Source organism: Astatotilapia calliptera, chromosome 18 (genome assembly GCF_964374335.1).
Source record: "Astatotilapia calliptera chromosome 18, fAstCal68.1, whole genome shotgun sequence".
Lineage (NCBI taxonomy): Eukaryota > Metazoa > Chordata > Actinopteri > Cichliformes > Cichlidae > Astatotilapia > Astatotilapia calliptera.
The window spans coordinates 23,129,287-23,153,950 of NC_137439.1; the positions used below are offsets into that span (position 1 = coordinate 23,129,287).

At 42.4% G+C, this 24,664-nt stretch overlaps 3 protein-coding genes across 4 annotated transcripts in view; all 3 read right to left on the minus strand.

Moving 5' to 3' along the window:
• Window positions 1–7,923, minus strand: part of LOC113011369 (receptor-type tyrosine-protein phosphatase S) — a 69,377-nt gene extending 61,454 nt beyond the window's left edge. The window contains exon 1 of the mRNA XM_080293383.1: window positions 7,562–7,923. The gene's annotated coding sequence lies outside the window, so the exon portion shown is untranslated. The remainder of the gene's footprint in view (window positions 1–7,561) is intronic.
• A 4,230-nt stretch (window positions 7,924–12,153) lies between these two features.
• On the minus strand, window positions 12,154–14,501 carry fem1a (fem-1 homolog a). Its single transcript, XM_026150284.2, has one exon. The coding sequence runs from the start codon at window positions 14,349–14,351 to the stop codon at window positions 12,498–12,500; it is 1,854 nt and encodes a 617-aa protein (XP_026006069.2). The 5' UTR covers window positions 14,352–14,501; the 3' UTR covers window positions 12,154–12,497.
• A 3,470-nt stretch (window positions 14,502–17,971) lies between these two features.
• LOC113010685 (C2 calcium-dependent domain-containing protein 4C-like) lies at window positions 17,972–20,876 on the minus strand. 2 transcript variants are annotated; one of them, XM_080292746.1, is made up of 4 exons: window positions 20,559–20,876; window positions 19,650–20,040; window positions 19,293–19,577; window positions 17,972–19,143 (listed from the first exon to the last, which is right to left on the minus strand). In XM_080292746.1, the coding sequence occupies exons 2-4, from the start codon at window positions 20,007–20,009 to the stop codon at window positions 18,589–18,591; spliced, it is 1,200 nt and encodes a 399-aa protein (XP_080148872.1). In that variant the 5' UTR covers window positions 20,010–20,040; window positions 20,559–20,876; the 3' UTR covers window positions 17,972–18,588. The 2 variants fall into 2 exon arrangements, with proteins under 2 accessions (XP_080148872.1, XP_026005653.1); XM_026149868.2 differs by having other exon boundaries at window positions 19,293–20,040; window positions 20,559–20,874.
• Between the last annotated feature and the right edge of the window lie 3,788 nt (window positions 20,877–24,664).

Consider the following 24,664-nt stretch of genomic DNA (forward strand, 5'->3'; position numbering starts at 1 on the left):
ACCTCAATCGCTGCATACCCGGGACGGACTAAAGCTGCCGTATCCCAACAATGGTGAGGCAAATGTACACCCACGCGTCTTAAAAGGGGCTCCAAGGTCAGACTGACCAACACAACTAGAAAGAGGCATCTCTTTCTGATGGATAAAACAGCCTCAGATAAGCCTAGCAACAGATGGACTAGATCCTGCTAAGCAGGAAATGCCTGTAAAATGCTATAAAAGTGTACACAGGCCTGATTATCTTACGGGAGGTCAGAGGGTTGACACGCATTTACTGGCTAAGGAAGTCCTTGTCGCCTCCTCGCAAGAAGTTAGATTTGATCCTTCTGGTGTCCTTAACATTTCAATGAGAAAAAGATCCTTTCCTAATGTCACACATCTGTTAAACACATTCATTGCACTGGTATTAGATTACATTTAATTAAAAAAATTAAATTACTCTCTGACCTTTATTTTAACAGCTAAGGGTTCTTTAATACCCTGCCACCTGTTTTCTGAGGTGGTAGTTTTACCCATTAGCTGCTTACACCGAGTTTAAGTATGTTACTGTCTGACAAGGCTCCAAGTCGAATGAGTGATTTTGAAAAAATATGATAGTAATATAATTATGAAGCCAGTACACACAAGGGCCAGATGGATCTGATTCTCAGCTGAACGTTGTGTGTAATCTTTATACTTGTTAAGATTGGTAGGAAAGCCAGGATATTTAAGAGTCAGCCCAGAATCCATAGGCCCTGACAACAGGTCCCATATTCATGATCTATGCATCACGGAACTGTGTGAAAACCTTGCAGCTTCAATTTGACAATTTTTCACGCTTTCAAATAAGTTCAAGGATTATTTGCTCCTCCGTGAGCTCAGTCAATTTTTCAACCCCTTAGGCTCATAAACCTCTTTCAAATCCCTTAGGGTAATGCCAAAATGCATTGTCATCCAGCTAAAACATGGCTCTTTCCTCCCTAAAAAAAAACAAAAAGAAAAGAAAAAAAAAAACAATTGACATTTTAGCAGATGCGTTTTCACCTGACAGATGAAGGTTTTTATCTGACAAAAGCAGAGGAAGAGGATGCGCGCGTGTCCACATGCAGACACCTACGCAATGCTCACTCAGCTGAAACGGCAACACTGAGCTCGCAAACACCCAAACATAATTCGTAATTTTCTTTCAGCGACCCAATCCCCCCCCGCACCCCCTTGTTTTTTTGCCTCCTCTGTTGCCGCTTCTTCAGAGGCAGCCGATCTTCTGTGCAGCGGCTCATTACGCAGGCTGATGGTTGAGCCCTTGTCAACTCACTGTCCAATTAGCATATCCAAGGCTGGCACAGACTCTTATCCCAGCGGGAGAAAGAACTGTATATACATACTGATGTCCACATAGTTATGCACTTGCATGTACGTCCCTAATTGTTAAACAGCTCTGACATATGAGAAAAGATGCAGAGTGTAAATTGTCCGCTCCTGATTCAGATGTAAGCAGGGCGATTGCTTCTTTACATAAATCCAAAACACTGGTAATAAATGTGTTTTAGATGAATTATCAAGCAAAACACACACACACACACACGCACACACAAAACACACACTGACAACCAATTAGTGAGCTTCTCCTGCAGCAGGACTGAGGCTCCCTGACAACACAGAGCACCTTCATCTTCCTGGACGTCATTGTCATCGTCCTGACCATCATCATATTTCACTTGCGCTTCATTAATGGGACATGCCACACATTTTTACCTCCACGTTTCAGCTCTTTCTCGAAACCTACACATCAGCTAGGAGACAAAGCCACGCTGTGTGAAGCGGATTTCAGAGCCCGTTAAAAGCCTCGAGAGTAATAACAGCAGCCTTGAGAAAGACAGCGCCTTTCTGATTTACCATTCATACATAACCCAACAACGAGGATGTCATTAATGTAAGCTTCACGGAGAGTCTTCAAACCGATTCATCTTCTTATTGATTTATAAAAATGAAAATCACTGTCTGCAAACACACAGCAGATGGTTTAAAGTCCAACACGCCCCGGGCATAACCTTACAAGTGTTTAAAGGCAGCTTTTGTGCTGCGATTTTGAAGCGACCCTCCTTTTAATATTTGCTCAGGTAAACGATGTGCAACCGCTTCGGCAGGTCCTTATTCATTTCCTGTCGACACATTGTTTGTTTGCCCAAGAAGCCACTCTCTCCAGAGTATTTTCGCTGCCATGGTATCACCTGTCTCCTGTGGTCACATGACACGCCGTCCACTGAGAGCTCATTAACTCACAACTGCAGCACTTTTCTCCAGCAACACTGAGATCATCTGTAGAGCATCAGCATTCATTTCACACGCCACACTGTTTGGTATGCAGTTAAGGTCAATGTAAAACATATAAAATAAGGCAAAACACTGAAAACTTGCAATGTTTTTGCCGCATACGCCGGTGAACGAATCCTATTTACGTGCTACACAGGCGCTACTCTTAAAAGGTCTGTCACTAACCAGCCATTGCATGACTTCCTGATGGAGATGAGATTTGTGACGCCAAATGAATTTCTCCTTGAGGGACAATAAAGTTGTGAATAGAATTGAAAAGCGAAGTAATGGGGTAGAAAAACTGCATTTGTCCTCTGCCTCAGAACTGAAATCAGTCGGGGAGTCTGTCTCAGTAAGTAAAGAGATGAAATGCTTGTCAAGGGTAACAGACTTGTGCACGGACGCCTTTCACCAATGACTAGCCATTACTCTCACCCCTGTCAAGCAAACACTTCATCCAAACTGGCATCCTTCAGTGCTGCGGAGACAGAGTAATCATGAAATGCCACAGACAAATGTGGAGGTGCATTCAAGAGCCATGTCAACCAGGCAGGCCCGGCACCTGCACACACACACACATTAAAGACTGCAGAATGCTCCTGCTGAATCAGGCCTAATCCTCCGGCTTTTAAATTTCCCCTCTGTGATTTGTGACGATGGAATAGAGCCACAAGTTTCCTGGACATCGTCCCTTTACCATCCTGCATGGTAAAGGTCTTCATAGCAAAGCTGTTTCACTAAAGCAATAAAGATGTTCTTTCAAAGGCAACTGGCATATGGAGGCACGCCAAAACCTTTTCTTTTATTGGACGACTAGCGCTGACAGCAGGGTTTAAATAGGTGGCACAAGCACCGGGCTTATTTGCAGGGAAATTTAAAATCATTAAGTCTGCTGTAATGCGGAATTACTCACATAAAGACTATTTTAAGTTTACTAGCTGCCGGTGAGGTTGTAATTAACAGCAGTGCTTGGAGTTGAACACACAAGAACACAGGGGTAATGTTTGCATTGTGAACCTAGTTTGTTGTTTAGTTTTAAACACAGTGTATCCAAATAAAGCCTTGGGGGGTTGGGACTGCTATTAGCGTTGTGGGTATTTGATCAGCAATCATGCTGCTGAACAGTAGGATTCATCCTCTATGCAACATGAACTAAAGTGTATGAGTTTACATCTAATAGCTATAGACTGACAGTGCTATCCTTAAAGCCACAATCGGCTAAGAAACCTGAGCTAACTTTATCAAATCCAGTCTTCTGCCACACAGCGTGTACCATAATGACATAATGGTACTAAAAAAGGGATTGCAGTATATGACAGCTATACAGATGCAATTTTTCTGCCTCCATGAGCATTCGCATTGGCTTTATTACACCAATTAAACCAAAGCCATATGATTTTATGCTTTACAAGACCTCCAATCAGAATGATTTTGGCATCACTTCATCCAAAATTAACTGATGGAAACCTACACTTTCTTCAAAGAGAAGGGTTTTTTGTTTGCTTGTTTTACTCCACGAGTTGAAAATACCTCAGAGAGCAGCCAAGTGCTGCTGTGGAGGAGCATGGATTATTCTGTCAAACATTTAATGACATCTAACTGGACGCTTCAAAACAAATGGTATCCCCTCTTTCACCAAGTCCTGATTAGTCAGTTTGTCTCCTGCTTTATCAGCCCTCTTGTCAGTCAACCTTATCCTCCTAATGACTCCTGTCAGTCAGGGATGTAACTGTCAACCCGTGTCAATGGCTGCACGTCGTCCTCCCGTGACTTGATAACGAGCTGTGCACGTCAAAGCACTTGGCCATTTTCAGCGCAAATGTTTGCACGCGCCTCATCTTGAAATGCGCCGAAATTTCAACAGGAGAAACTTCTGCAACGCCCGATGATAAGAACGAGTTAGCTGTTCGGAAGGAGAACAGGGCTGACCCAGGGGAGAGCGAGGTGGCGGCGGCGGCGGCAGCAAAACCTCGTTTGCATAAGGGAGGAGGCCGGGGGGGGAGGGCTGAAAATGAAGGTGAAGATCTCTTCAGATGTGGCAGTTGTGATGAAAAGAGAAGCAAATGACTGAAGACAAGAGGTGGAGAAGAGAGGTAGTGGAGCAGCGTGCATTATTCATCCCTGCTGACACATCAGAATCTCTGATTCATCTGGAGAAGGGCATCAGTCAAGTCAAAACCTATCTCTGAGCCTTCACTCATGTGTACGCACGGGAACACAGACCCATGAAGAAAAGACACACTCACATAACCGCAAGTGACCCTTGTGGTCGAAGAAAGGATCATAATGGGTCTGGTTTAAGAGACGCATCTTTACATAACTAGATTATAGTGCAGGTTTCAACTGTTAAAGCAGCTACCTAATACTTTTTTGTGTACTTTAATTATTTGTACACATCATCAATTTTAAAGTAGGGCAGCTGTGGCTCAGGAGGTACAGCAGGTCATGTACTGACTGGAAGGTTGGTGCTTTAATCCCTGGGTGCTCCAGTCTGCAAGATGCTGTTTGAAGTGTGAATGCTACATAAAAAAAGGTCCTGATGTATAAAGAGCTCTGAATGTTTGACTCGAGTAGAAAAGCACTATATAAGAACCAGTCCATTACACAATAAGCATGTCTCGACGCACTCTTGGAGCCAGTTTTGAACTTTTATCATTAGATGTGGTGATGAAGCCATAAAGTGGTCATTTAGTATATGATTGTTGATAATTGTGTGTGTGTTTCTTTGCAACTAATGTCGTCATATGAATAATCTGATGGCTGGACGATTACCAAAATGAACATATAAAATACCACAGAATATACTTCCTACATGCTATAGAAAGGCTCAGCCACCTCATTTAACCATTTATGAATTTGATTAGCTCAGAAATACTAATTCGACCACCAGAATTTTGAAAAGCATTAATGCTATGCTACGATGATATGATAATAAGGAAAGCTGGTTTAATGCCCAGCCATACTAAAGATAAGGGTTAGATTTGGATATAAAACAATATAGTTTTAGTGTGCATCCTGATAGTCCCTCATTCAAGTTTCATTCCAGTTATTAGGTCAAAAAATAGATGTTTTGATTTTTAAAGGGTATTGTTTTGAGTAATGCGGTGCCTCCAACCACATTACACAGGCGTATCGGCTTCATTCTGCATGCTGTATATGAATTGCTTTCAGGAGCATATAAATAAACAGAGGCAAAGCAGACAAAAGCTCACTGTTTGGAAGGCTTTGAAAAGGTCAATTAATATCTATTCCTAGACAACAACAAGTTGTTTTTTCCCTCCTTCTTGTAATACAGGTGGCTACGCTCCCAGCATCAAAGTCGCACGCCTTTATGTTCTCCTTCCTTCCTTCCTTCCTGGTAATGGAGGGTAGGCACAGAGCCTGGCAAAATCCAAAGATGGGCATAGCATGTAACACAGGGGAAGAACGTAAGAGAGCAGAGCAGTTAGGGTGACGCTGCAGCGAGAATGTGGGATTGAGACTTCAATGAAGCCTTTGACTTGGAAACCAAAGCTGCTCCAGTGGGAGCACACGTCACCCGGCATATTAAAGTCTGGATGGATCTTACAGTGGTATCTGTTCAGAGGGAGCAGAAAACCATTGAGGCCCATGGTTGAACCCTTAGAAATGCTATTTAAAGAGTACATGCCATCACTGATTTCATAAGCTACCGCTCCTAACAGCGCGTAGATGAATACCTATGGGGCCAAGAATCTCTTGACTCTTGGAAGAGAAAATCTGATCTATTTCCAGCACACAGAGGTAATCAACCAGTCCAGTTATTCTGCTTCCACCATAATGACTTCCTTGTCATAATGATGCAAATATACACATTGCTTGCCATCTTATGAAGGTGCATAGTGTAGCCTTCTGTTAAACACAGAGTGGAGCTGAAAAGACGAGAGGGAAAAAATCGGGAGGGGATCTGCTAAAGAGAGGAATCCATGCATAAAAACGACTGATTAAAATAATTAGGGATGTGGAAATGGTCTGGAACAATAACCAGCAAACACAAGGTGCCCCAGGGAACATTTCCCATCTGTGTGTGAGGAGGAAGACCTCCCTCAAATTCACCACGACAGCGTGATTTTCTAGTTTACAGAGGCCACACAACGGAAACCCAGAAAAACTAAACAGGCCCTTGAAGTTTACATGATTAAATCCCAAACGGGCAATAGCCATCGGAAAATGTGTCAGGATGAATCGACGTATCATTAAATTACATTCTGCCTGCACGCGTGACTGGCTGTGTTAACAGTCAAAACCTTGTGTTTATAATTATAGACATCTGAGAGGTCTATGGACTAGAAACACTGCCTATATGTGCAGATGGGCTTGTTTTAAGTAATGTTGGAGAGTAGCAGATGCAGCAGCAGCAGAACCACTCTATTGTCTAGGAACCAGTCCTGCTAAATAAGTCCATCCGCTTTGCCACCTGGTGCCTTCCATACCATAAATGATTCACAAATACTGGTATAATAGCCTGTATGGATTCATAATGTGTCTGCGAGGGCCCCTTTGAGCATGCTGACATAATGACATTATCATAGTGTTATATTTACTTTGGCGTGGCATCAGTGAAATTTAGACACAATAGAAACAGAACTAAGAGTTTTCTTCCTTTTTTCTTTCTTTTAAAAAATATCCTTGGCAGATATACAAGATGCCTGTGTTACATAGATTTGATCATAAAGATGAGCTCTTTCTTGTCTGAGTCTACTGTTTATATTTTTCTTTCTTTTTCTTTTCTTCTTCTTTTTTTTAATAGTCTTTTAAAAAAACGGACTCAACATAGACTCGTCGCGCCTGGAGAGCGCTTTAAAGGGCCATCAAAATAAAAGCCACTTTTAATGACAGTTGATGAGGAACAAAGGCTTTGCCAGTCTGCCCGGGTCCCTCATGCTGCCCAGCCAACAATAAGGAGGAGGGGGTGATGAAGAGGGACGCGCACTCACAGCGTTGTTGCCAACCAGCCTGATCTGCACAACCTCGTTTTTTTGTGTGGTTTTTTTTTTTTTTTACCCAAACGCTTGAAACAAAATCTGAAGTGATGCTGCAGCTGCTGAGTAAAAGAGAAACACCACAAAGAAACACCCCGGGAAAGACTGAGCGGTGAAATTCCATCCGGGCTGGGATCTACTCTTGCCGCTTTAGTTTCCAAAAGGCTAATCGACAAGTAAAAATGTAACCAGCCTGGGTGGGGTGCACGACTGCAAACATTAACTGTTAAAATAAATATACATATGTATAAATGGATGGTGCGGGTTACCTCGGTAGGAAGTGCTCCGTCTTCCTTACTGTCTGGTAGATTCATGTGGGTGGATTTGCAGCTGGAAGCTTCCTTAGAAACAGCAAGGATAAATGTAATCCAGTGGCAGCTCCACTCAGATGAAGGTCTTCCTTTGTGGAGGGTGCATGCACACATCGCCGGCGTTTCCCCCCCCACACACCGTCCTGGCTGTCCACCGACCTCTCGGAGCGCAGCGGGTCACGGCTGCTCCTCAGCCCTTTTGTCGGGAGAGCATTGCTGATCGGGCGGCCTCAGATACTGCTGGTTGATGTCATTGATACTCCCTGCCTTCTTCCTTAATGCCCTCCTCCTTCCCTCTCCTCGCCTACCCCTCCCAGCTCTCTCTCTCTCTCTCTCTCTCTCTCTCTCTTTCATGCACACACCGGAGCACTCCCCCCACCCCTCCCTCTTACACATGACGTGATGCAGGCAAGATCTCCAATAGCAACCGTATCCCCCATCACCTCTATTACCCCCATTACTTCCCCACTTCAACCCCCACCTCCTCCAGCTCTCTCTGGTATCGCTGACTGGTGCAAAAGAGGCAGCAGCTGTGGCAGGTTGGTCTTGTGTATTAGTGACTGATTTATTTATTTATTTATTTGCCCCCACTTTGCTCCCCAAGGAGCTAAAATGAAGAGAAGCACCCTAGACCTCTTAGATTCCCATAACATAGCATCTAATTATAGCTGCTGGCAGGAATAAAGAGTGAGAGGCTCATAACGGCTCCCACTGAGCAGAACTCCCACACTAAATTACAGCTGGACTCTAAAATATTGTAGGGAAATACAAGTCCTGGTGAGATGTTATGGAAATGCATTAATAATTCCACAGGAGGTAAATAACGCAGTAGCTTCTGAGGACAACAGATGGAAGGAGTTTAAAAGTATTATTTATTGTTCTGGAGACAGACTCAGTAGCAAGTTTATAGGTTCACTTGCCTAAAATGAACAACTATTAAAGCCAACAACAGTGCAACAAATCCACGTTCATCAAGGTTATGGTCAGCTTTCATTTAAGCTGCTGATTTAGTTTTACCTTTACTTTAGGGTTACATCACTGGCTGAGCATCAGTATCAACCAATATTAATGAGAAGGAGTGTTCTGGTAGCAGCGGCTGATGTTTATCTCTTGATGCATAACGTATACATCATATATACCAGTACTGATATTCTTGGCTATTTTAGGCTGGAGTTAGCAGTAGTCTATTATAAATGAGCTGTTCCTTATAATTTATTCAGTCCTGTTATATTAACAAAGGTGGATTCATTGATCATTTATATCAGTGGGGTCAAATGTGTGCACTTTTATCATTGGTTTTCTTAATCTACAGTACATATATATCAAAAATGGTTTTCAGGGGATTTAATCAATATCACAGTAGCAAAGGGTCGGTAAAAATATATGGAAGTGACTGCCGAACAGGTTAATGTAAGAAATGAATCAAATGAAATATAATTATCAGGATAAATGCCTGCAGTTAAACAATGTGTGTGTGTAATGTAACCAATTTGGTGTATTAGCTTATCTTCGTTTCTGGCGTTGCCCACAAATTTGATTTAAAATATCAATAAAAAAAAAAAAAAAAGAAAAACAGGGCAACAAAGCACTATTCTTTAACCTGAAGCAAATTGAAATAGTTCAACATAGGACTTTGTTATATCTAGTTTAATGATCTGGTGCTATTTGGGTCACGCAGCATGACAAAAGCAACAGCCACAAGGGCAGATCGTGAGGTGTTGGAGTGTGGTGCTGGACGTTGGCATGGCACCTGAGGATGTCACGAAGGAGGTTTTATATTAACCTTTCTGCTGACCCCCATAGAAAACCCTGCAAAAAGACTCAGCGCCTCCCATCTACCAAGATTTCTTTTCCTCTTTACCTAAAAATGCACATTTAGTGCTTACATTTTCTTTCTTTTTTTTCAAATAAATGCCATCCTCAACAGCTCATTCTGTTTCTCTATCGGTACAAAGACTTCTTTGTCAGAGTCAGACTCTCTGCTGAAAGAGACACAAAGAAAAAGAAAATCAACCCACCACCACCATTTCTGCCTGAGAGCTACATTTCTGAGCATTTCACATGATCTTAAAGGAACAAAAGACTTCTTGTCTGATTGATTTTCTTTGTTGCTAGTGACATCTAGTGGGAAGTTACTATTATATGATGTTACATTTACTTGATGGAAATATGAACAAAGAAAATTCATGACTCCAGGTTTAGGTATGTCAGTATTTCTATGCCAAGTCTCTTCAGTTTGCAGAAGATAAGTTCCTAAAAGGAAGCCGAGCTTTGGGATTTCCTTTTTTTTTTGCCTTCAAGTACCAAAAATACACTTTCCTCTTCTATTTATCCCAATATTACCACTTGTAAATATCTTATATGAAGAAGGGCTACTTCCACAGTTATTATCTAACACAATAAGTTAATGACCATTTTTCCCTTTAACAGAGGGGTCAGGTCAGCCATGGGAGACCATGTGGATTACGTCAGTGTTCACAGTTTCTTATTTCATGACTGTTATGCAGGGTAGACGCTACATTTACCACCTGGTGTTTCTCGACTAGCTGCCACCACACTGCCCGACTTAATGTAGTTAGGTTAAGCTTTTATCGATGGATAGCTAATATTGTGTCTGTTACTATAAGAATAATGCCGTCTCTGTTGTCCGTGCGCCGTCTCTGCCAGTCACCCTGTGACCTGCCTGTCTGACTGTATAGCATTACAGTATTCCCATTTTCAGAGTGGAAGCTAGGGCAAAAGATCCCTAAAATTAGCAGAGTAAGTGGCCTGTCTCTAGCACTACCCTGCAGCAGTGACGTTAATTGCACTCTATTTATATTTTAAGAGTGCAGGACTCTGAAAGATCAAGTTTCTGTTATGCTTTATTTCAGGGTGCTGGAGTTTATGTGAGCTGTGGAAAGCCTGCGTAATGAGAGCTCGCAGATTTTGTTTTTGATACGTGTGCACTCCAAGATAATGTCACTTCCAGTGTCCAAATTAGATCATTTCATGGACCTGGCTGTCACAATGGCATGGTAAGGCTGTTATGTCCTGCTGCTATCACAATGCAAACGCTGCTGCCATGTGAGCAACAGCGCTCAGACTGAATAATTAAAATCAAGACATCGAAAACTGGGATTCATTTCCAGCTTTCCAGCCTAAGTCAAGAACAACTCTCATTCACATTTTTGCACACAGACAAGAGCCACAGGAACGCTGAGCCGACATACAGGGATTCTGTTGTGATACTGAATTTTATTCAGGCATCTCCAACACACTTTTAATCTTGAGTTATCGCAAATCTGCTGGGAAAGACAAAGGCAGCGACAGTTTAGAGCCTGAATATAAGGTGTTTAGGATCTTCCAGAGCCTCTTCAGTGTGTATTTCAACTTTTTAGTGGTGCTTAACACAGACTGACAAATAAAATATTGCTGAAAACACAAGAAAAACAACTAAATATAAGACTGAGATGCAGGAATGGCCAAAGAGCCATCTGTTCCTTTTTGTTTTCTGTGAACTGCATCTGATGTTAAAGGGAAAATTCACTGCAAGGCAAAAACCAACACATGATCCTCGACAGTTGATTTGTGCCTTTTTTTATAGCGACGAGAGCGCGCTCAAAGGTCCGTCGTTGTCCCCGCAAACGTCATGAGGCTGCTTCTTTTGCATTAACTTGGATGTCTTTCTTGTGGATTTCATAATCCTGGGAGGAGGCACGCAGGTACGCGTCAGGCTCTGTTAGAAACTGTTCATTCAGAAATAAGTAGAAATTAACAAAACATTCTTAGATTTAAATATTCAGAAGATACCAAATTATTGTTAAAGAAGCAGCCCCAATCATTTAAGTCATCATATTAGGATGAACATGTACAACAGAGGGGAAAAAACCCCCAAAAAACAAAAACAACATGTAAATCGTGTTCATGCAGCGACTTTTAGCTTCACAATTTTTGGAATAATATTAACAACTGCATAGGTTATCTTGTTTGGAGACTGGGGAGTGTTAAATAATGGCACCTGTCTCTTTTTTTTTTTTTTTTTACTAAGTCAGACGGTGCAGCAGGCTGACAAAATACTGTCACAGTCCAGTCAATGTTCTCCTCAAGCTCAGAGGTTCATGTCTGTAACTTCATATTATTACTTTTGCTTGTAATCAGGAAGAAAACATTCATTGCTTTTGCCATTTTGCCACCGGTTTACAGTTTGTAACGGAACATTTGGCACAGTACTTTCAACACCTTCCCAGTGTCAGAGAAACATAACAGATGGTACACCGAATGCGAACAAGTAGAACCAGGCACAAAGAAAAGAAAAAAAAATGCCAGTGACTTGTTGAGTTTGTTCAAATATTTCCTTTCTGAATGAATCTGCTAAACAACAAGTGAGCTACCACAGTCACACTTCATTTTCATGCATGTTATCTGGCTACTTTGATCAGATGCTTTGTGTCAGTAAAAACGAGCCCATTTCTCATACACTTCAGCCACTAGCAAACCCACACAAACCCCCATCAGCTTGTACCGCTCCCTTTTTGCTTGTTTGTTTTAGAAGGAGACACTGAGAGGAGACGCAATAGAGTCTATATGATGTTAACGTTTCACCCGGCATTAAGTAGCAGTGGAAACCAACAATCACCTTAAAAGTCTGTGTTAGAATAAAGCAACAACTGACCAGACCTCTGGCAGACACTTAAGCCCAGAGGTTGGATGTTTATTGCTATTGGTTTGGTCTGATAAAAACGTTGGTTACAGTCAGCAGTGGAGCAGAAGTCAAGGGGAGACTTGTGTCGAGCAAAAAAACCCCCAAAAGAATAGTTTGTGTCAGGTCACAGTAAAGAATAGGCGAGAACGGGAAGAGTAGTTGCTGGGATGCCTCTTCATTAGAAGGGGGCGGTTGATGCAGAAGTGGAAGTCAGTGCAGCTCAATGAAAGCCTCCATCTCTTCAGAGATGAGTCCCCTGTAGGGCAGTCTGTGCTTTTCGATTGCACGTGCTGCCAGGCACTGAAGGGTGACGTAGTTTAGCGGGTAGAGGGCCGGGTGCCCGCTGCTGTGCTCATCCAACAGCTCGTAGGCCGTCTTCCTCTGTGCATTTGTGGCATCGAAGTGAGCTCCAGCCTTCATGAGGAGCGCTATAATCTCCGGACAACCGTTGTTAGCAGCAATGTGCAGCGGTGTGTTGTTCTCACAGTCCCGCGAATCAACGTCCGCGCCGCACTCTAAGAGCAGTGCAGCCACCGCCTGGGAGGGGAAGCGGCCTACCGGGTAGCGGCCGACAGATGTCGTTTCCTTGTCTACGGCCATGTGCAGGGGGGTGAAGCCGCTCCGCCCTCGGGGGTTCAGCTTTAGAAGTCGGTACACCGTGTGCTTCTTCTGGTGCTCCTGCTCCGGGCTGCACTCGAGCTTCTCCAGTAGAAAGATGAGGTGGAGGATGATGGAGAGGGCTTTGGTGAACTGAGGAGCTTCTGGGGGATTATCCCTCTGTGCCACAGCTCTCTCTACCTCCCTCACGCTTTTGCCCAACACAGTCATGAGATCATGGAAGGTGATGCGTGTTGACAGCGAGCCTTTTGCCCGGTCTTGAAGAACAAACGAGAAGAGCTCTGCAAAAGACAGGAAACTTGAGGCTGTCATGGGACTGAGAGGGTCCAGGTTGCTTTGCTGCATGTCTAAAGCGTACTTCCACAGACTTATGCAGCGCTCAAAGTTGCCCGAGTCAGCGTACACAGCTCCCCTATAGCGGATGTAATAAGACGTGTCTGGATGGGACGGGCCCAGGATGCGCTCGCGAATCAACAGGGCCTGCATCCTCATTTCGTCCGGGTCGGTGATCAAAGCCTCGAGTTCCTCTGCAGTGCACACCTCCTGTGCGCAGCCATAGGCGGGGATCGGGGGACCGGGTGGGGGCTTGGCAAGAGAACCGGTCTTTTCCCCTGGCTGCCTCAGCTCCATCGCCCTCCTCCAGTACCTCATGGCGCCCAACAGATCACGCTTTTTGTCCACAAAAGTAGCCCCTAGGAGTTCAAGTGCATCAATGCGCTCCTCTCTGGAGGTACGAGGCTGGTGGGCGAGGTACTCCACTATGTTGGTGTGACCCGTCACGCTTGCGGCCAGGAGCGGGGTCATCCCGTATCCGTCTCTCTCCATGCGGGCACTGCACTTCAGCAGCATCTTCATGATGTCCAGACTACCTGACTCGGCACAGTCGTGTAGGGCAGTGTTTCCTTTCACACTCTTGCGGTTAACATCCGCACCGCGATCCAGGAGGAACTTGGCTATCTCCTTGTGGCCCTTATAGCAGGAGATCATGAGGCAGGTGTGGCCGTGGCGGTTGGCGACCTCCATGTCGGCTCTGTGCTCCACCAGGTAGCGGACGATCTCCAGGTGACCGTCGAAGCAGGCAGCTCGGAGCGGCGTTGAGTTAGTTAGTGTTGCATTGTTTACTGAGGCACCGTGTTTCAGTAGCGTCTTCACCACAAGGAGGTGACCGGCTGCCGAAGCCGCCCAGAGCGGCGGAGCCCCCTCGATGGTCTCGCCGTCAAAGTTCACCGAACCCCCGAGTTCAACATTCGCTTTACAATGTTCAAGGAGGTAGCCCACCACCTCTAAATGTCCGTATCGAGAGGCTATCAGCAAAGGGGTTCCCCCCTGTGTTTTCTCCTCAGCCAAAGCCTCCAGCTCCTCTGGACTTTTGTTGCTCAGCAACTTCTGGATAAGTTTCAGCTTACCATCTCTGGCCGCGTTGAAAACCGCCGTCGATATATCCATGTTACAGGCTCTGTGCTGCCTCGCTGGGCTCCAACTCCATAACCACCCGCGGTTGGGGAAAAACGGCGCCGACTGGTTTTAAATAGCAGAGCGCTGAGATCTTAGTTTGGACTCGGTTTCTAGCTCACATCTTTCTGCCATTTTGAGGGTGCTGTCAAGATGGCGTCTATGTTGTTTGACAGGTCTATGTTTACGATGACGGTGAGGCATTGTGGGTGATGTAGTGTTGGGGGAATTTCCAGTTCTCAAGAGCAGGAGGCGTTTCCTGGAAGATAAACTACATTTCCCGTGATGTGTGTCAGTTAAAGAGCTGCCAGCTGATGGGTTCGTTTGTTGTGGCGATCGCACCAACAAAGCGCAGTGTTTCCAGCTGATTCCGCGCTTACAAAGCAAGTATACCCGAAAAGAGTTGTAATGAAAACGGTAGCGGCTACTTATAATAAAAGTCGGTGTAATCCACCCGCTGGTAGAACATATGCTGTGTTTGATATATAGTTTAGTCTCACAAAACTGTACACCGTTATTATACAGTACTGTGCAGAAGCCTCGAGCCGCCCTTCATTTCTTTATATTTTGCGAGGAAAAAGTATATATACAAAAACAAACAAAACTTCGAACAGAATCAATATTTGTTTTGCTTTTCAACTCAGCCTTAATTGAGCTTTCTTTCAATTTCTTTAAGTAGTATTCAGGAATAGGACAATCAAAGCTCTTATCCGGATGTTTTGGTTCGTTGTCACGCTAAAAAATAAAATTGGCACCAATCAGTTTCTTTCCATGTGGTATTACATGGTGGATGAAAATCGTTCTCCATGTTTTATTGATGTCTTCTTCATACATATTAATGATGATTTGAACAAAAAAAAATAAAGAAGGGAAATTTGGATGCAAATATGCATTCATCACTCCATCAGACCTGTTGCCACTGATTTTCAGTCCAGGTGCGATCTGGCGTACGTCAGCCTTCCCCCTGTTTCCCTTCCTTAAGAATGGCTTCTTGACAGCCAACCACTGAGTCCTCGTGATGATGTGTCATTGAACAGCAGGTGGAACCAAAGGATCAGACGCATCTCTCAGGTTCTGTGTCAGGTCATTGCTGGATTTTCTTTCTGCTTCTTAAGAATATGACTTTCAGATACTGTTCATTTGCTGTAAATAGTTCTTTCGTCCTCCACTTGGTCTGGTTTCCTCAAACATTTTAAGGACACCCTGCACATCCTGCCCAGATGTCACATTTGTGCCTGAAAGTTCCCTGGGGCTCACCTTGTTACCTCTGTGAGATCTTCTTATGCATTTTTCATAGAGTCAGTCAAAGTAGTTGTTGTTTTTGTGACAGTCTGAGAGCAACAAAGCACCAAAAGAGACCATTTAAAATTTGTTCTCTAGTTCATCCCTTAAGATATGTATCTTAGGTCAGTTTTGAGAAAAAACGATGAAAAATAAATAAATAACAATAAAAATAAACAAAACAGATAAACAAAAAACTCCTGTTGCAGGCAGCTGAAATGTTGGATTCTCCTCCTTTAGACAGCTGCGTCGTGCCAAACTGTGACTGTCTGCATGCACATTTTGAATGTGCATGAATCCTACCAGCTCTTAATTCAAATCAGGAGTTTCAGTCAGTCTGAATTAAATAGCATAATATTCTAAATCTAATGATTATCACCGAATAATCAAATGACAGAATCCTATCTCACAGGCAGCGAGGCCTCCTGCACTGTGAGCAAACAGTCACCATCATCCCCTACTTGCCATATGACTACATATTACTTTGGAAGATTATTACTTAGGTTAATGTTATGGGGATAACACAGTTTTAAATTTGACAGCAGGGATGAGATTCATTTTTAGTTAAAAAAAAAAAATCCAAATGAAAACAGTAAGGAGCTGGAAACCTACACCACTGATCCCAACAGTTGTTAGGTCACATCACTCTGTCCTCCTACTCAACGCCAGGGGCCAGAATATTGACTTAAATGTTCAGTGCCAAAATCTGTAGCCTACGTGCTTCATATGACTTTATCTTATTTGTAAAGTGGAAACTGGAAACATATAACATATGTATAAATACACTGTGGCATGGAGAGTTGCTATAGCTGATGGTTAAAACATTAAATGAATTCAGAGGATAAATGCTGCTACACGGCAGTCATTTTCAGTCCTTGCATACAGTAAAACATGAAGAGGAAACACAGTCTGAATGCAAATAAAAGCTTCCACTGTGCTTCTCTTTTAAAGCCTCTTAAAAATATCATTTCCAGTCTGTCTCATGAAATCATAAAAGTAAAATTTGGGGGGGGGGGGGGGGGGGGAGACATTATTTGGTCAAATTAATTAAAGCTTTTATGCTTACATAAGTGTTTGTTTGTTTTTTAAGTCGTCAGAGCTGAATATTTTTTTTAAAAACCATCTGACTGTGCTGCAAACAGTCTGTTAATGAATAAGGAGATTTTTGATGGACCCTGGTTGCCGTGTGGAAATGTCTTTATGCATGTGTGAGAAGATTTTCCAGCGAGACCCGCAAACCTCAAACCAACAACTGCACTCACAGAAACAATCAGGACTTTTAATTTCTGCTTTTGATTACCTCAAGTTAAAAACAAAAAAACTCTTCATCTTCATTTGATTGTGTAGGCTGTTGTTGAGCTCTGGATTTTTTTTTCCAGTTAGGAGGTTATTAGATGGTTCAAGTTTCATAATTTCCCTTCTTGAGTATTACCACTACGGTAGCTAACACACTTAATTTTCTTTCAGTTTTATCGCTCTGCTCTTGAGTTTGTAGGAAATGCATCTCCTTTTAGCTTACAGATGAATGTTTCCCACAGGCTTACATCAGTGAAGAAATAGGGGTCATCACTCTTGTGCACAAACTTGAGCGTCGTCTCCCAAGTTTTTACATTTTTAATGAAATCCTGGATTATTTTCTGCTCTGGGTCACCAAACTGTCTGCCTGATATATCGGGGGGCAGGTGGTGATTGAAACAAAGGCTGTCTCAGCACTTATTTTATAAAAATGAAGTGACGTTTTGATGATTTAGCTCACTTGCATGTCATTCTGCTGTTGCACCAGCAGAGGAGGCAAAAGTCCACGTTTAATATTTTTTCTTTTTCTTTTTTAGTAGTGGGACTTCTGCCATGTATGTCTGCCAAATGTACAAGTGTGGATTGCAGTGTGTCTTCTACATTTTTTTTTATTATCCTATAGTAGCACAAATACATTTCCACTTGTCAACCCAAATGTTGAACTCATAAATCGAGACCTAACCTCCCTGTGCAGACGGATTATTTCCAGAGAAAGACAGTGTGTGCCAGTAACTGTGATTAACACCAGCCTTCTTAATAACTATTTGAAACTCACTGGAGGACTGAATAGGAAACATGCTTTTAAAATTAAACAGGGATTTTGAATGCACACAGAAACAATATTGGGGTTGGGGGGGTATTTGGAATCAAAAGGCTCACAAATGACACCCAGCTTGTGCCTGGCTCAGAAGACCCCACCTGAGGGTTGTTTGCAATAATTTAAAACTCGAGTGAGAAAATGAGAGGTTTATTATCATTTCTGGGGATTTCATGTGATCCTGGGGATTAATTCAAAGACAAAAACCACAGACAAAAAGTGCAAGGCGAGACAAAAGCCCTAGCATGGTTTTTATTCGTGAGTTCAAAAGCATATCACAAAACAACACTCATATCAACATTACATTTACTAGCAATTAAAATCAAATATCTTCCCTATATATAAATTCAAGCACACAGAGCCATTATTAATTTCCACAGTGACGTGCAAATGCTTACAGATAATATCACCGCATTCATTACGAAACAATAAGCAGCTCCAACTTAAACAAGATTGCATACCAACTGATATGACACTGAGCCACAATACAACGCTCATCGGTGAGAGTAAAACTGTTTGTAACTCAATACTCAAAGAGAAATACGCACAAACGAGGATCACAGCCCCACTGTTCACATAGTCACTTCACTGATAAGCCTATAGGTTATTGTGGGCTGCCCCTAATTTTGAATTTGAAGAATTGGCAAAGCGAGACTTTAACAGAGACCTTCATTTTTTTCTGTGCGCATATATAACCCAGTGTGGAAGAAACATCTTCCTTGTCATCTGTGTGCTTGCTCCTGTCCAGTATTTGTCAGAAGGGCGAGGTGGGATAAAAAGACTGGGGGCCCTCAAGGTGTGGACCAGCTCGTGTCCGCCAGTCTTGACAGGGGCTCCCTAGAGGCCTGCGAGCAGCTCACTGAGCAGCACTTCTCTTTCTCCAAGAAGCACATCTCTCTTCAGGCTGGTTCCTTTGTTCACTACCTTTACTTTCAAGGCCAGAGTCTTTACCTGTGCCTGAGGCAGAGCATCGAAAAAAAAGTCTTCATTGAACACCGGATTCCTGCTGTTCTTAATGATGGTGCTCCTTTGTTTCTGCTTCTTACCAGGATTCAGGTAGAGTGCTACGCAGCAGTTGATGCTTTTAAGGTCTGTCTGCCTGTCGTAAAGGGCCTCAGCTGCGAGCACGCGCACCCTCAGCCGGGCTGCCTCCCTGTCATAGTGAGTGCTCAGCCTCAGTTTCCCCCCCTTGTTGAGGTTTATAGTGTGCTCGCGCTGACAGAGGTCCGATGCCGCTGCTCCCCTCAAGCCACCGCTTTTACATCCACGGAAGGCGGGAGAGGGAGGGCAGCGCATTCGGCGGCGCTGCATGTTGGGGCTGTTGTCTGCTGAGCTGCATTCATCAGTGGAGAGGGAACTGTGGCGTGCCAGGGAGCGTTTGGCACGAGACACCTTGGGGGATAGAGGAAAAGCAACTGTAAACATACAGAAATAAGCCACTAGCTGAATCAAACTAGGAGGAAAAAACTGTTACACACTCACTGATGATTTTGAATTATACATCGTGGCCATACATGAGCATATAGAGCACAAGTCCTCACCTTGGCTTGTGTCTCCTGTGTAATAGAGCGCAGGAGAGAGGCAGATCGGGAAAGGAGAGGTGAGTTAAAGGGAGATGACTCGGCTGAGGAGCAGGTGTCACTCTCACCACCGCTGAAATAGCGGTAGGGGTTGGGGTCAGCCGGGGCCAGTAGGGTTCCCCCTTGGGAGCGCCTCTGGGAGTTTGGGGAGGTGAGAGGGCTGCTGGGGTCGCTGTGGAAAAGGCTCTCCTTGCGTCGGGTATGAGGAGACTCCATCAGGGTGGAAAAGCCATAGGAGGTCTGAGCCTTTGGGACATATGGCAGAGACATTGCAGTCTGTGACTGTGGGTCAGCATTAGTGTTTACATCAATACCGACCCTGTCCATAGATCCAGCACCAGGCTCATCAGCGCTCTCTATCTGGATGATGTGCCGGTTGGCTGATTTCTGGAGATTGCGGGAAAAGAGGCGAGGGCTGCAGGGGTTCTTGCCGCTCCTAGCTCTGGGGCTCTGGCTGCAGATGGCATGGTCAGAGGCTGAGGGTCTGATTTTGGAGCAGTGCTGAGTTTCTGGGGTGACAGATTCTTCTGGGGGGCAGCAGATAAGTTTGGGTGGGATGAAGAAATCGGGAATCTTCTCTGGAGTGAGTACATTGGCATACACAGAAACAGGAATGGCCTCTATTGTCTGCGGAGGCTGGGATTGAGTCCCACTGCGGAGCTTCTCCAGTAGCCACATGCCTACTCAGACGCCCCAGCTAACAGTTTTTCTATTAAGAGAAGAGTGATGCACAGAAAAGGCAGATAGAATCAAAAGAAACGCATCCATTGATCGGAGTTCAAACGTGGGTTCCCAGAAGACATTAACCCTAGATCAAATTTGTTTTGCCCTTTACACCTCAGTAGAAAAATACGCTTCAGATTCAGCGGGTGAGTGAAATGATGACTAAACCTTTAAACCAGAAGTAGCATTAAAACAAAACAATTAAAAAAAAAACGCTTATCTAACCAGCTACAAAGAAGACTTTAATGAATGTGGAATTAGTGAGAACACGAGCTAAAATTAAATTTCATCTAGATAATTTAAACGAACAATGCGAAAAAAAACGTTTTCATTAAGTTTAACTATTTTTTCATCACTCCGCAGTCATTTAAATCACCGAAAACGCAAATATTCAAAGTAATATTAAAAATGCATGCGCAAAGACGAGTCTAAATAACTTTTCTCCACCAGATAAAGCCAAGTTAAGTCCCGCTGCGCTGCACAGCTGCAGCCGAGTAAACCCACCTGTTGGCTGTATGACTCTTTCGCTTCAAAAATTCTGATCGCTGGCGCGCGGACTCGCTCAACCTTTCCAGACACTCTGTGCGTAAAAGGTATTTTCCCGACAGTTGGAGCCCAAGTGTGATCCACTACCCTCGCCAGTGGGAAAGGGCTGTTAGACCAGTCGCTCTCGTTTTATATGATGGGGTCTCTGACTTCTGAGCCAATGAGATGATCGTGAAGCCTTCCCATGATATTTACCATGAAACTGTTCCCAGCGCAGGCATGGAAGGGGAGGGTGGCGGTGGGGGTACTCATTTTGAAAGCTGTTGCTTCATCACCCACAAAGTGTTGCAAATTATGTGGGTTTTATATCTCACTGCTTCGTTGGATTTTAGAGAGAACACTGTGATTGCATTTGGCACTCACGTGATAGCTAGTCTCTAATGGACTGTGAGATAGTGCACCGTGTATTACATGGGTCTAATGCATGCAAACAGGGGACCTTAATTGGACTTCCTGATGGCAAACTGAGCGTTATATGGTCTGACAATATGCTGCATTTATACCAACCATCTGAAACTCATTTCCCAGTGATGATGCAGGGGAAAGCTCGCGCAGAGAAACTGAAGTAATATATATTTTAAAAAGAGAGAAAGAAAACATAATGAAAAACAATTTTAATGACCATCAGAAAGCAAGTTAAACTGAGGCAAATGACCACTTAGCTCCTCCTTTCTATGCATCACATTCAACTAATGAAAAAGACCTCACAGTATTACATTTTGAAGCTTAGGCATTGAATATTTCTCTAAAATCCCACTGTTTAACCATGGACTGAGTCTGATATACTGCCAGAGAACAAGAGCTCGGATCCAATGACTCTCTGCTCTCTGTACCAAAAACTCTGACATAGACCTGTGACAAAGCTGTCTTCTGTTTCTCTCGAGATGGAACTCCTGTTGATCTGAGGAAGGCAAATCAAAGGAGAACATCAGATGAATGAAGTACAGGATACTTAGAGCTGAAACAACATGTTGAAAATATTGGCTGACAAAACCCCCAAAAAGAAAATAACAAAACAAACAAGCTTTATTAATAATAATAATAATAATAATAATAATAAACGTACAGGTACAAATATTCACTGCTTTACTTTCTAACCTGCCAAGATGTTTGGCCTCTCTTCATCTCCTCTAATAGCAGCATCTTCACTTTGTTGGACTTAAGTTGTAGAAATTTTCAAACCAATTAACCAATCACCAAATCAGGAACGAATCAGGAATCAAGGACGATCATCAAATTACTTTAGTATGTTTGAGTTAAGTAAAATTTTATTTCGATTTTATTTCTTATTTCTGTAGCACTTTTAAAGACAAATATCACAAAGTGCTTCATAACAAAATACCAGACCTTTAAAAAAAACACTGTAAAAACAGTATTGCTAGTAGTACTTTTCAACATTCATCCCCCCAGTTTTTTTGACTGTGTCAGTTCACGATTTTCTCTATTTTTTCTCACTGTTTTGGATTTTATTTATATTTTCAAATTGCCACAGTTTATAAAGCTTTCAAATAACTCACAGTCTCTTCTTTTCTTAATGTAGTTGATTTAAATTTTCATTATTGAATGGCAAAAATATCTCCTCTGCTATGTGTGAGCTGGGGTATGAATGCAAATGAATGGACTATAGTAAAACAACAACCGAATTATACATTTATTTCGTGCTCTTGAAAGCTAAAAATAAAGGCATCTCCTGTGTGAAACAGAGCCAGTCACTTGCTGAGTTTTCCAAACAACATAAGGCATCTGAAATATGCCAAGCCTGGATAGTAGATCTGATCACAAAACTACAAAATTACATAATTTGAAATAGGGGAAGTCTAAGAAAACAAAACAAAAAAGAAAGACAACTCTGAAAGCCTGAAAGTGGTCAAGACACTTTTCCTGAAAACATTGCATTTGTTCAATTGTAACCATGTACTGCTCAATAGATCTACAATATTTAATGGTAAAACAAATAAATAAAAAAAAAAAACCCTGAACAATGCAAAAGTAACATTAATTGACAATTTGCCTTTGTCTTCTATCTGGGCCTGTTTTTGTTTGGAGACAGCCAAATAAAAAAAATAAAAAAATAATAACTCAACCCACAGTGTCTTTTGCCAGGTGTTAAACATGGAGGTGGATCTGTCATGGTATGAGCAGCCATCTCGTAGGAGTCATTTGGACCAGTCGGTGTTCTGCAGGGTTTTAAAAACGGCCAATAAATACAAAGCCATTTTAGAGAATCAGCTGAATACCTTGGAGATATAAATATTAAAGCAAAAATCCACAATCTAGCCAGACCTTGCCAAACATTTCTAATGTGTGTATGACTTGTTGTTTTCACTATTTGGAAAGTCTGCCCATCATTATACATTAAGTCTATCAGCAAAAGCAGATATAAGACTATATGTGTGTTTGTGGCCTTACGTGACTGGATCATTAAACTACTGTTGCAGTTAAAGGCGCCGTAGGGTCTGATACATGCATCCTTAAATCTTCTTGTGGTCAGAATCGGATCTGCTTGGCTTGATTCGCAGTGAAAGTGGGCAATCCTGTCTCCAACAGCAAACCTTTGTCTTTACGTCATTAAACCACTGAATTTATTTCCATGTCATTTGCCTTTAAAAGACTATTTCTTTTCATCACAGTTTAGTCAAAACCTCAATCTGCACAATTGTGAACAACAGGTCTAACCAGTTGGACACATGAGCGCTGTTCCTGGGAGATAAAAGCCAACTAGTTTTTAACATTTATTTCAATGTATATACTTTCAAGTCATTTGATTTTTATAGTTATTAACCATTTTTCTCATAAAAAACTGCATTCAGAAAACGTGAATTAGCAGAGTAGAGAGTAGGAGAAGACATTTGAGCCTTGGTATAAGTTTTGACCTGATCTAATTATGATGAAACTCAATAAGTATTTTCAGACATATATTAATAGATGATATTTGATATTTTTACTGCCTGACAGCAGACAGAGGGGGTTCACACGGAAAGCAGAGGAAGAAGGCGTGTGAGAACAATCTGCATTCACCATTTTTCTGGATGTACAGCAAGAACATTTTTACTTTAATGCTTAAAAAAAAGGAAAAATATAGTCTCACATGACCCACCAATGCAGATGTGTGAACTTACTCAACAATACTCAAGAGTCTCAGCTGTAATTTGTGCCAATGGGACAAAGAACTAAATATAGGTCTGAAATAATTATGTAAATGAGAGCCATTCATGCTATTTTTTTTTCTGAAAGTAGACCGTTGTCAATTATAGATAAATGATGAGCCATTAGATTTGTATGAATTATCCACTGGTCTAGCTGTGAACGCAGACATTAAGCCAGGCAACTATTTACTGATCCCATTTGGAAATGCATGTTTTATCCCTGCACGGAGTACACACATGTACTGCAATCGAGCAGTCCAGTGAGGTTTTCAATTTATTGCATAAAAAACACAAAATAATAATAAGAACAAAAAAAATATGATGATAGTGGATAAAAAGCATTGCAACTGTTTAACCATACATTCAATTCAATTCAATTCAATTCAATTCAATTCAATTCAATTCAATTCAATTCAATTCAACTTTATTTATATATCACCAAATCACAAGAATCTTCATATTGTATGGTAAAGACAGTACAATAATACAGGTAAACCCCAGCAAACAGATGATCCCCTATGAGCAATAACTTGGCAGCAGTGGGAAGGAAAACCTCCCTTTTAACAGGAAGAAACCTCCAGCACAGCCAGCTTCACAGAGGAGCAGCCGTCTGCCGTGACTGGTTAGGGATGAAGGGACAAAGAAGCACTGTGGAAGAGTGTATCTCAGAGAATAGCAGAGCGAACACCTCTAAATGAACTACTACTATTATTTTGAAAATTTTAAACTTGTACAGTATCACTGCAGTCATGATATTCTCAAAGTATGTCAAAGTGAACATGATTTAACTGGGTTGTGTGATATTATATGATTTTATTTCTAAAAAGTTTATAAATAATAAAACAATAGAAACCATTAAAACTAGCACAAACGTTAGAAAATAAAGATACCTCAGAAGCAGTCAGACAAACACATTCA